The following is a 13,193-nucleotide window of genomic DNA, read 5'->3' on the forward strand; positions in this document are numbered from 1 at the left end:
TAGGCGACGAAAAAAGATACGATATTGGTGCTTTGTATACACTTTTATTCATATTTTGGCTATTAAAGATCACGAAGAATGATTTAAAATATTTACAACGTCATTGACGTCGTCTAAACATCCTTGCTGACTTGTCCCAAGGCTGGCGGATTTCCTATTGCACGGAAAAAATTGAAATAACCATTCTTTTAATCCTTACGAGTGTCGCTATCAGGAATTTGAAAAACGATTCTACAAAATGACAGCTGATTAAAGAAAAAAACACGCTTTTTCCTGCGGTTTGCGTATCTTTTAGGTGCCAAAAAAATCGAAGTTTAGAAAATATTAACCTGATTTTGGTAGGGGCGATATCGACACTCGTAGGGATTAAAAAACCGTGTTGGTAAATTTTTTCTGCCCAATAGGAAAGCCGCCAGACTTGGGACAATTGAGCAAAGATGCTGATAACTATAAAAGTTTTGAACGTTTTAAATCATCCTTCATGATTTTAAACGGCCAGAAGATGATTAAAGGTGTGCACAAAGCACCAATGTCGTATCTGTTTTCGTCGCCTAGAAAAGGAACCATGAAATCGGCTGAAAATCGGCCGTGTAAACCCGAATACCCCGTTAAATGGGAAATAGATCTTTCGCACGACTGCTTTCTACAGCGGTGCCTTCTTCAAACAGCATCTAATTGCAATGAAACTAACGAAAGCTAACACGCACATTTTGCACGCGTGTCGATGCACACGCCTACCATTCTCCACCTATCTCGCGATCGTGGAAATTGCAAATTAGCGTGGTGGTAACGAAGGCAAAAGGGGAAAAAAGGAGACATTGTGCAGGTATCCCTCGCCTGGAGGTCTGAGCTTTTTTTTTCCTCCATGAAAATCTGAAAATCTCGAGGATTTCTCTATTGCGCGATCTGCACGTTGCAAAGAGGTTTTCGCTCTCATTAGGGACCAGCTTAACCCGTTAGGTGCTTGTTATTCCCGCTTTCCTTTTCTCTTGAACCCCTATTTAATACGATACGCAGCTTTAAACGCAGTTATATCCTCCTTTTCTGTATGAAAATTAGTGTTTCATTCGTGGAACGAAGCTGAGGCACGTTAGCTTCATAGAGACGTTCTCAATTAAAGTGTACTGCGGTTTATTTCATTATTATGCAAATATGGTGTAGATAATGAGTTAGTCGAGGTGTAGTGATGAAATTGGTAAGAAGGAACTGTGGTACAAAATATACATAAAAAGCTGATAGTAAAGATGAATGGAAATACACAGCAATACCGTCTAATATGTATTTAAAAGCAACCGATGCAAATTTCGAAATATTCCTCTATTTAGACTGAATCTACGAGCAACTAAAAAAAAACATCCCGATATTAGGCAGCTTTCCTCTACGTGTTAAGGTTTAAAAATTCTTAAAACTGCACTCTTATATAACAGTGATATCATTGTAGGGTGAAAGAATAATTTGAAAAATTAGAAAAGTAGAGACGTAGAGAAAGGTGAAAATATTATTTCTTAAATCCACTGAAAAGTTCGTTTTTGGAAGCGTCCCAGAGATAGCAGAATGTCACCTAGTGAGTTTTTACTACGTGCCGAAAGTTAATATGAAATAATTGATAGACCAACCAAATAATTGATTATTCACAAAAGCAACTTATGTTACAGCATGAAACCATTAATTCCATACTACATAAAGTTACCAATTATAACCTCCTTCGATTTATTAAAACACGAACAGCTGGATTTTACTTTATATTACTCTTCGTGTCGTCATTTTCTACTGTTAAACTTCGGTGAAGAACATAATTCGATAAACTAGAAATTTATAAATTTAAAACTCGTTCATGGGTTTCACAAAAAAAACATATTTCTCTTGGAAGATTATTTTTTTTTTGCGAAATCAATAGAGAAGTCACCTTTAGATGGAATTTTTTCGACCCTCTCTCGGCTTTTCTATTTACGAACAGCATTATAGCGCAAGAATATTGATTTCTGCATTACGTGAAACCTCCAAGAATACACGGTCACATGTGCGCGGGGAATTTTTTCCACGATTGCAGCACACGCGACAGAACGTTCCGCCGTGAAAATGGTTCTATGGCGTTGGCAGACAGGCACGCGAAAAAGGGACATCGCGATAGAACAAAGCAAAGGTAGTTTTTCCGATCGCAATCAAGCGCTCGACGTTCGAATTAGGAGCATACGATTGGTAGTTGGTCTGAGTCCTGATGAAACAAAGGAGAACAAAGGTAGTTAAAAGTTAAAAAACGACGCTCGATAACGGAACGTTTAACTATTTCCATGTGGCGGCAAGATAAACGAAAAGAAATTTCACGTCCACCTGATTGAATAAAAAAAAATGAGACCGCTTGCAATTTCGAATTTTTACGACGAACGAAAGCATGTGACAAAAGCTGTCCACCATCGATCATTCTTCGATCCCTTTCCGATATCTGAGAACTATTTCTCTATGACCTTATTGGACAAGGAGTATAAAGGATTCTTGCGAGAAGTTTGAATGGTGGTCTTAAAATTGCTGAAAATCCTGCAGTATCGTGATGACTCTGGGCACAGAATCTATTGTCGCGAAACTTTCTTCCAGAAGTCCCTCGCCCAAAGATTTTCTCTGCGTTTCAACCGTTCGTTTGTTAAGGGCCAACTCGGCGGAACCAGAGCTCAAACTTCTTCAAGTAAAACTGAAACGTGCCACTGATGAAGTTTGTAATTTGCAAGGAAGCGAAACTCGGTAACGAGCCAATACTTTTTATAAAACTTGTCAATGACATCTATAAATTTAAATTATAAAGAATTCGATTTTTCAAGTGGGTACTTGAGCGCCAGAACGATGGTGATTTCCTACGTCGTTGAAACAATATTATTAAACGAATTTTAACCAAAGTTTGCGAACCCTTTTAACCCCCGTCCTCCTATTTGGCGTTATAAAATGCGGAGACAGGTATCGAGACCAGTTTAATCGCGGAAGAAACCACGATTTTTTTTCACGTTGAAATTCCTCGATACTGTGCGCAGGAATCTGACATGATTATGCGCAGATAAGAAGCTGCAGGTTGTTCGTTTCGAAAGTTCAAGCAGCTCGGCGCCAGGATATCGACGATGCACTTTAACCTTTCAACCACTGCGAACGCAGTCCAATGCACGAATGCACTTTTATGCGTGCACACTTTCGCTAAAATCGAGCGTGGAAATAATAAAGGCATCATACTGGGCGTTCGAAAAATAAATGTTACTTTGGGGAGACACAAGGACTGTCTTTTATTAGAGCCCTTTGATGACAACTAATTCCCCATTTTTTATGTAATTCTTAATCATCTAACATAAATCGTGATTTAGCTGTTTTTCATCCTCAATGGAAAATTTGATTATTTCGAATTAATAACTTTATTATTATGGAAGTTTGGTAGACTGAAAATCTGAGAATTAGATATCGAAAAACTCTTTTTACTTGAAGATTGTTTGTGTTTATATCTACTTAGTTTATTACTAGCATAGAAATGTGTCTCCCAATTCTTAAAATAGTATTACACTGCTCGAATTAAGTATTTCGCAGATCTAGGAGAATGAATATCAGAATTTGGAATGTGAACCGAGTATTCAAAATAAAGTACTGTGTGGAATATTCCCAAACTGCATTATTTGCATAGGACGTAATAATTGCCTCTGTTCAATAATCAGATGATCAGAATTAATTTCGAATACCATAGAAGAATGTTTCAACGAAAGAAGAGACTTCCGATAAGCTCATTCTCTGTTCAGCTAATAGAATCTCCAAGTAGCACAATATACACATAAAGAAGCTTCTACCCTACAGAATTACTTCAATAGACGAACTACATATTCATCTTCAAGATTAAATATAATAGCAGCATGACGTCTGTACATCGCCTTTATGAAACCTTCCAATCTACTCTAGTTTTTATTCGACACACGTGTACAAATTCCACCCGCATAGTAAACGCAAATACTACTAACTACAGCGGTACCACGAAATTACGTATTAATTGTTTCCTGAATAACCGGCAAGTCAGCATAGATCCAATCAATTAATCAAAATGACTTTACAGGTAAAATTTAACGTGCACATACTCAGAGTGTTTCACCTAAAATTACCTGAAATATTTCTGCTATGTTCAAAATTTTATAAAAAATGCTTCCTACAAAAATTGCACAATTTTGTGGGGACCGGTGTATAGTAATAATAGTTTTACACTGTTGGAAAGGGTTACGAGGATGATACTTTTTTTTTAATTTTTTAAAGAACCTTTAGTGACCTGGAAGGATTTATTCTTGCAGGTTGTTGAATTCATCATTAAAGTGGCTCTCGGGTGTCAACAAATAAAATATAGCATTCCATTTAAAAGAACAAAATTGACCTATGCTATTGTTACTATACACGGACCTTCACAAAATTATGTAGGCAGCTTTTATACGAAACATTCTTACGAAATTTTGAAAACAGCAGAAATATTTCAGGAGACAGAGTTAGGTGAAACACCATGTATACATTCACCAACAACTGTAAAAACGCATACACACAGGTATACACAGTATAAAAATACCTATCGCGTCGTTGAAAGAAACGCCGCGCCGTGAGTGCGATATAACGTAACTCAGAGGATCACTGTACTAATAATAACGCAGGCTCGCGATGAAAAAACCTTTTTCAATGCTTTAGCTGTTTTTAATATATTTTCGGGTAGGCTGAATTCGAAAAATCCAATAAACATTTCATACCACATGGACTATGGTCGTCTTTAGGGTCGCCATAGCGGTTGGTGCAGGTAAATATTAGAACTTACTAGAAATTTCTAGGAGACTATAAATTCTCGGTCACCAAGCCGCATCAGTCAGTTGCGAGTTCAGTAATTGTTCACCACTAATTTCATTTAATCGCATATTACAACACAAAAACGTCAAAGCAGGTTGTGAAAGAAATGGTAGGTACTTGATGTTATTTTGCATTTAGAAGTCGAAGTTCCTATGAAACCAGCATATATTTTTGAAACTGAACTTACTTGAAGCGTTCGTCGTTCTGGATCGCGGCACAGAGCCCTGACGAAGTGTGGATCCAAATAGTCCGTCATAGTAGCCTATCTACAGACTACTCTGCGATCCTTATTCCTGCGTGGTCCCGTGTCCTGATAAAGGGCTTCCCCCTGGACATCGCCACCAAAATGGTCGCGACTTCCAACTACCTAGCCTCCTCAAAGGCCGTGCGATCGTCTCTCGGCCATTCAAAGGGCCGATCGTCTCGTGTCATCAGTCCTCGCTGAATGTTTCATTCTCGTTTCGAACGGTTCTCTCGTTTATCGTCAAACATTCACCGCGCACATTCGAGAAGATCGTAGGTCTCGGTTCATACGCTGGCTAGCACGTGACATCTTGCCAGAGTCTGCGCCCCGTGTTTCCCCATTTCCATAGCGATGCAGTTCCTTTCGCCTTACCGCCTGCAGGTGACAGGTTCTGCAACAGAAAGAACGAACGGAAGGATGTTAGAAGGAAATTGAGCAACAGTGTTGGGCTTTTCCTGGAGTTTTTATGAAATATCTATGCTAGTTTTCGATGCCTGAGATATTAGAACTGGTATGGGGTGATATGACATTTGGGAAATAAGTAACCTTTGTATGGGCAAGCTGAATTTCAACTTGGATTCTTATTTTCAATTAGCGTTTTCTATTTACTTCCTCCGGTTCACGATTTTCTGTGGAAGTTAAAAATTCTGAATGATCTATGTCAACTACCTGGTAGGTAAATTATGAACCTTATGTTTAGTTTAACGAATCCTCCGTCAAACTTGTAGTTGCGTACAAACGCAAACAAACTTGGTATCGTGGATAAAGTTAGCTAAGAGGATTACGCTGGACCAGTGTACACTAAAATCATAATTAGATAGAAATTTATCTCATAAGCTCGTCGAAGTCTGATGTTTTTCTTGATTTATTAATTTGCTAATTTTACTCCAAGTCTCATCTGTTACCTGAAGTCTTCCCAAACTTGAAAAGAGGATTCTAGAACCACTAGCATCTCACCCAACCTCTAGGTGTGTTCCCAGAATCTCTTTCCATTCAAACTCTCATCCCCAAAGTCCCCTCGCACGATCGATCTCTATGACGAATCATTTCACAACCTGTTCCACATTGGCAAAGTTATCCATGTCCAAGCAGAAAATTCTAGAACCACTATTGTTTTCTGCAGCCTCGAGACAAGTTCTCCAAACCTCTGCCCCTAGGTTCGACCATCTATCCCAATTCTAGTTCTCAAAGTCCACTTGACGCATCGAAGCCAAACGCCAACCTCTCAACCTGGTCGAAAACAGACAACTTTCGAACCCCAGATCTCTTCTCCAAGCCCAGCTGAACAATCGACCTCAACCATCAGCCACTCCTCCTCTTAGCCCACACTTAGAAGTTTCCTACCCCCAATTCGGTTCCCCAAGTCCGCCTAAAGGATCCAACTGGAAGATCAACGCCGTCGGCACCAGGGACGCTTTCTCTCCAGCCAGGGATGCCGCAGACGTTGAGGACGCGAAGAAAAAGTACCGTTACGATTTATGAATGAATCGCGAAACACGCAGGGTGAATTATAAGCGCGACGGAAGTCGCTCGTTAAGGCGCGCTGCACCTGCAGATATGTAGATTGCGGGGAAATGATAGCGAGGCGAACTGGAAATAGGCTCGTCGACCTTTCGCCAGATCCGATCGCGCGGCGGCCGATTTAAATCGGGGCCAGGGCGCCGCTCCAGCCCGGAGGAAAACAAACGTTCAGAAGGAAGAGGCGTCGTCGATTTCTTGGTTCATTCGCCGACCTTGGATATGTAACGTCACGCGAGCCACATACCTAACTACCTTGCAAGTAAACGAGTCGAGGTCGTGCCTGTGCTCCACTGCTCCCTCCTGCCACGACCGACCAGCCACGAAACGAGCCAGCCCATCCGAAGGCGTACGATATAATACGGGACGAATCTCTGGATATCCAAATTCGATACCCACCCGCAACGCGACTGAACTTGACAGACTGCCAAACGGCGGATGACAACGGAGCTAGGATAAACGTTAGGCTCCTTCCATGCGTCTGACTCCTTCTTATGCAATGCCAGCGGACGCCTGATGGCTTCAATAGGAAACTGTCTGCGCGGATGATACTGTCCCCGTGGAATTTGTCGATCGAGGTAGACGAGTAGCAAAGGATATTGAATTTTTAGCTTCACTCGCGACGGTAGATCGAAATCGCCAAGTCACAGGCACGTGTGTGAGCAGGTGGTGCTGAGTTGTGTTAGCTGAACATCGAAAGCTTTCGATCGGCGGTACAGTTTCTGTGCAGTGAATTCGCCATTGCACGGAGTTTGTGAAATTTTAATTCTGCTGGCGAAGCCCAGAGGGGAGCCTCGATTTTCGCCCAGCAAGTCCGACGGTTCCATCGGTGCGACGCAATTTTCAGGGATCTAAAGTGGTGAATCGCGTTTATAACAGAGGCCTACGAGGTTGCCGTGTCTGTCGTTGCAGAAAACGGAGATGGAAGGCAGAAGCCGATAATAAGCTGTGCCTGGGACAGACTTTGGTAACAATGGTTTTTCGGTGAGACACTTTTAATCTTCGATGCACCGTCTGGTAAACTTTCAGCCGGAGCTTCGGCATCATCCACGGTGTAATTAACCTCTCTCCTCGTGGCAAGCATAATTTTTCCTTAGCGGCCAGCTTTCTTTTTCTGTTTTGCAATCGTGCTCGGAGCAGGTACTATACGGACTGCATTATTCTCTGTAATTGTACTGCTTGGAATTATTGCATAGGCAAGACATTCAGTAGCGTAACATTCGCAATGTATTGAATGAATGAGATATTTAATGAAAATATTGCTGCTTTAAAACCACGGTATTAATTTTATCGCTGATATTGTGGTGCATGCAGTGCCATTATTACATCACGTTAGTATGTATACAGTAACATTAATTAAATTGAAGTACCTATATGAATTATTACATCACACAGTGAATGAAGTTCAGGTGAGTCAAAGTATCACTCGCACAATTTTCTTCCCATAATTTTTCATCGCCCCTCCACAGCGAGTGAATTTTCTATTTCACAGCCAGTGAGTGATCCTTCTATGCCCATTGTCCTAATCCAGAAAATGAAGTCGCGTAATCGGTAAAAATGAGAGGATCGCAGGAATCGTCGCGGAGGAGCAGAAACGGCAGAGCCAAGAGAAGAAACGGCTACGTCGACCTTGCGGATCGTTTCTGTTCGGCCTCCCATTGCTCGTTTTATCCCTCCTCTGCTTCTTCATCTTCTCGTGGTCCGCCAGGCTCTTTCTTCCTTTCGAAAAGAAACTCGCTGAGCAGGCGTCTCGTTCACAACTCGCCTCGTATCCGTATATGCACTACGGCTCGCGTGAAACGGAATGTCAAAGAAGAAAACGCGGGTGTATGTATATGCTGTAAGAAGCGATGAGGAGCCCGGCCATTGTGCCTCCTCATTGACCATCGACCATCAATTAATCATCTTAAATTAATTTTCATAAAATTCTAATCTTAAAGGGGGAATCCTACTTTCGGGCTAAAAGCACAGCAAAATTTGGGAATATTTTTTTAAGAAACTGGCGATTCGATTCATCTGAAATTTGGAACATGCTTTTATGCGTCCTTGAAGAAGTTGCAGATTTTTTTTTATTCATTTGTAATCATAAGTACAGAAGTTATGCATCACGCCGGACAAAACTCGTCGGTCGTTGGTGTGCACGATATTAAAGTTATCGCCGGTTTTCGTTTTTTCTTTAAATACCTATAACCTTGTAACAGTGCGAGATAGAATAAAACTCTAGATATAAGCATTATCCAATTATTTATGCTCTATCGCACTGCCAACAGGAAAATAAAATTAAGTATATTTAAAGAAACAAAATAACGCGAAGATTTTAAGGGCTGATTTCACCCCTTCAGGGCGAATTTCCGCGGAAAAAATTGCTCCTTGCATAGGTACTCTAATATGCTTTATATTCACACTAAATTTCATTAAAATCAGAAGCTTTGGGTGGGACTGTTGCCTTGTTAGTAGAAACAATTTAGTGCACTTGGTTTCGAGAATCTTTACAACGCACATTTGTAGGTACATATGTACAATTCACCAATCGCAAGTAGTGAGCGACCAGTACGAGGTTTGGGTTACGAGTTTCATTCAAATTTTGTGTACAGTTTCGCACAGCATGTATTGTGCAATTATGTGTTAAACGCATAGGGTGTACTACTTAAAACTTTGTGGGGAAATCGAGTGCAAAGTTTGACTTTTCCAGAATCTCGATGTCTGGCTAATGAACTATTAGATGGGTGGAACAGTTCGTCCGCTCACTTGTTGGTGATTTCAGGTGTACCCAAATGTCTTTTTTCATTATACCAACTTGTATTTTTACTAGAAAAGTGGCGAAAGGTCTAGGACAATACTTTGAATTAAAAAACTTGTAATATATTTATATTTTCAATGAAGACCATGGTTCAATAACGCGTACGAACTTTTGCGCCGACCTAATATCATCTGTATGCAGTTGGAGCTCAACTGTAAGACGTATGTATATATCTTTAATGCCTTTAATTTTAATCTGCATTAAAACGGGCGTATCTCCCAAAATTTCTTTTGGAGTTTATGAAATATTTTACGGGTTTGTCAGAAATATTTAGATACCTTGTTATCCAGATTTAATATTTAATCTAATCCGATTTATATAACATACGGATAACATAACACAGAATACTAAAAATCATTCATCTCAGAACCACCGTCTGACCGGGTACGCTCTTTCGAATTAACACGGCAGTATACACAGCATAAACTAACTGTACGCCATATTTTAGCCAAATTGGTGACATGACCTATGTGCATTCTTCTAGTCAGATCAACTGTTACAACTGACACTACACTAAACATTAACTAGATGCAACACGGAAGCGTCAAATTCAATTGTATGCCAGTAAAATAATGCAATTAGGTACGTTTTTAGTACCTAATGATTCCCAAGAAGTGTCCAATCAAACACCTGGGTACTTTAAACAGAATTCATACGAAAGGTGCGCCGAAGGTGGTGCCGTCAGCTGTAAATTCCTTTCAATCATTCCAGACTAAACAAACAAACCGTGATGCCAAGTTAAAAATGTTACGACGGTAATTCTTCATGTTCCCTTCGCGTTGGTCCGACATTCGGTGGCTTTAACGACCCACGTTAACCAGTCGCTGGTAAAAATACCTCTGTATATAGGGCAGTTCAGCAAGATGGTTGTACGCTGGAAATGGAACCTGCATACTAGATGATACGTTTTAATATCGAGTGCAACAACAAGCTTGCATAATTACTACCTCCAATTTCTCGTTGAATGGAGTCGGGATGCATGAACGGCTTCGCTGACCTTCCAAGAACGAAGTTAATCATGCAGAGACAGGTGTACTATTTCATTCTCTTCTTCACCTGCACTATTGCACAGCGAGTGCAGGTGTAATCTACCGACCCCTGCTTCCTACTCAAGTATCGGCTTCTAAGAGCTTATTGAATAAAAATTTCACCGAGTACTTAGCGCTGTACTATTCTATCGAATCGAATTCACGCGTTGAAATATATATAACTTTCTGAATTTTCATTAGATGTACACAGATTACGTATTCATCCTCTTTCTGGATGCTCTATCTTTTTATGCGGGACACTTTTGTCTCCTGCTAATGGTACCTACTTCAGGCATAATCACACGTGTTATATCTTTGAAATTATCGCTGCTTCTGCCACGTGAATATATCAGAAATTCCAGCTGCGAAGCAAAGTGTTTCGTGTGAAATGGTAAAAGAATAGTAGATACATAGTGGATTAGGTATTCAAGTATAATTTGAGACTGAATATGTTTATATTCTAAAATTGGATACTTGTGGATCAAATGAAATTTTTGTGGGACATGCGAGGCATAAGTGCTATTAAAATATCAAAACTCCAAACAATTAAAGAACCACAGGAAAGTGTAGGCACCTATTACATAACAGAAATGAAAGAAATGTTATCTTTTTTATACTACATGGAAGTAAGTTGAAGAGAATGTCAGAGGCACAGAGAATTTAATCCACGATATTTGTCATCCACTTAAATCGAATTTCATTAGACAAACCCGACAGACGCTTTTCGCAAAATTCGATAATACTAACAAGTTTTCCAGCACAAATCGATAACATTTGACATCGCAGGTTCGATAAGAGAGATTGTTCATATAGTCAGCTCTTTCTAGCAATTGGCATGCGTGGAATAGAAAGACTCCCTGGTCTAGTTAACTCGATCTTACGTTTTATCGTCCTATGACTCATCTATAGTCGTCGATCCACTCCATTTGTAATAAAATACAAGATTTGCGTAAATTACGCAAGGGGAGTGCGACTGTCCATATTTTTATCATTCAAAGTAGCTCACGTTGATATTAATACGCTTATGGAATCACATTATGCGAATCGATAGATCGTTAATGCAAGCGTCTGTCACGATATTATTATACCTACAGTATGAAAACATTTAACGAGCGATTCTGATGAATCGTTCGAACATCAGTGGGAAATAATTTCCACCACGATTCGTTAGAGATTCTTTCCATTAATTTTCTATGTTTTGCAGCGCGCAGTTCATTGTTATGAATTCAATTTCGCATTTATCAGCCATCAATTCGTCGCAGGATTTCGTTCTTTCGATAATTGCGGAATGATGGATATTTGCAGAGATGGAACAAATTGCTGTCATGCAAATCCTCGGAGAGTCGATGCAATTTACCTGTTTAGAGACGCAAGTCACGTAGATCACAATCCTAATTGCCTCTGATATTAAAAATAACAGGTTGAACTGCTTGTACCTTTTAATTTCGTTTTTAACATAAAAGCACTTCAAAACCATTTCCTGTTACTCTTTTTACAATAAAATAATCCCGTTCATAGAAAATTATCAGGAATACATCTTTCGATAATAATATCAAAGCCTGGTTTCAATAATTACTCCAAATTCCCGCGTAAATTCAATCCATTCAATAAATTTGTGCAATGTTTTCAGCACTCTTTACTCTTAATGTTCCATCTGTTATTCACCGAAATAACATTCTTTATTAATTCACTGAAACTGCTACCGTGGCATTCTGATTATTCACCTAATTCGTAAGTACTAAGTGGTGCTCCATTTCCATAACAAATTTGCAGCAACCCATTATAATTCGTTAACCCTTAATTAATATCTACCATAAACGGACAAATATAGCGTTTTTGCTGCATCTCCTTTATTTACGCTGATTCGATTTGTTTATCTGTCACAGATCAATGTGTTATCTTCTTAATGTAATAGAGAATTATTATTATCGTTGGAAATTTATTTTAGTAGCTGAAAAGCATGTCGTACATACCTATACACATGCGCTTGAATTCGCGAGGCACGAGTTTAGCGCAACCCGAATCACGTGACCGAGTCGTTGATCACTCTGATGATCTACAAATTATCATACGCGCACACAACCCCACCGTGACCGTCACGGGAAAGAGTATGATACTCTGAACGTGAAATAGAAATGGAACGGTAACCGAGGAACGAATTATTACGCTAACCGCTCTGCAGGAAAATGACGCACGGTGCATCAGCATTTCAGCATCGACTATGAAACGTTAAAAATAATGTGCAATTGCGCGGAATTAACTGCCTGTGTAATTTCGCCTGGGAATATAATGCTGGGCACAATCAACTACCACACGGTTGAAGCAAAGTTGTTGAATAATTTTCGTTAAGCTTAAGTAGGAATTAATTAAAGAATTTTGTGAGAGGATTCAGAGATTTGATAGCCTGAATACCTTCGGTTGCAAAAATTCTCTGGTATTCCTGGAAATACCTCGTCGCAGGTGAAATTTTTTATGTTTCAATAGCAAGCTGTATTGAATTACCAGAGGAGTGCAAAATTTCAATGGAGGGAAGTTTCAATGAAATACAATAGCTGGAAAGAAAATCGTGATATAGAGTTAAAGATTGTTTAATATTCGAATTGTTATGTTTTCTGTAGTTTTGCGAATAGTGCAACGCGAGTACCATTAACAGTGGACTATGAACAACCCGAAGGTAGCTTTTATTTCGTCCTTAAACTGGATACATATATTTTGCGGAATGTCTTGCTTTCCCTGGCAGACTCATTAATTACCTAATCCGGCATAT

General features: G+C 39.7%; 1 protein-coding gene across 2 annotated transcripts in view; it reads right to left on the minus strand.

The window, feature by feature from the left end:
* The window catches only part of LOC143371802 (rap guanine nucleotide exchange factor 2), a 228,509-nt gene that overhangs the window by 171,590 nt on the left and 43,726 nt on the right, over positions 1-13,193 (minus strand). For both annotated transcript variants that reach the window (XM_076817410.1, XM_076817409.1), the window contains exon 2: positions 5,024-5,471. In XM_076817410.1, coding sequence (XP_076673525.1) covers positions 5,024-5,092 — 69 coding nt within the window. In that variant the 5' untranslated portion in view covers positions 5,093-5,471. The remainder of the gene's footprint in view (positions 1-5,023; positions 5,472-13,193) is intronic.

The sequence above is a fragment of the Andrena cerasifolii genome, chromosome 7 (genome assembly GCF_050908995.1).
Source record: "Andrena cerasifolii isolate SP2316 chromosome 7, iyAndCera1_principal, whole genome shotgun sequence".
In the NCBI taxonomy this organism is placed as follows: domain Eukaryota; kingdom Metazoa; phylum Arthropoda; class Insecta; order Hymenoptera; family Andrenidae; genus Andrena; species Andrena cerasifolii.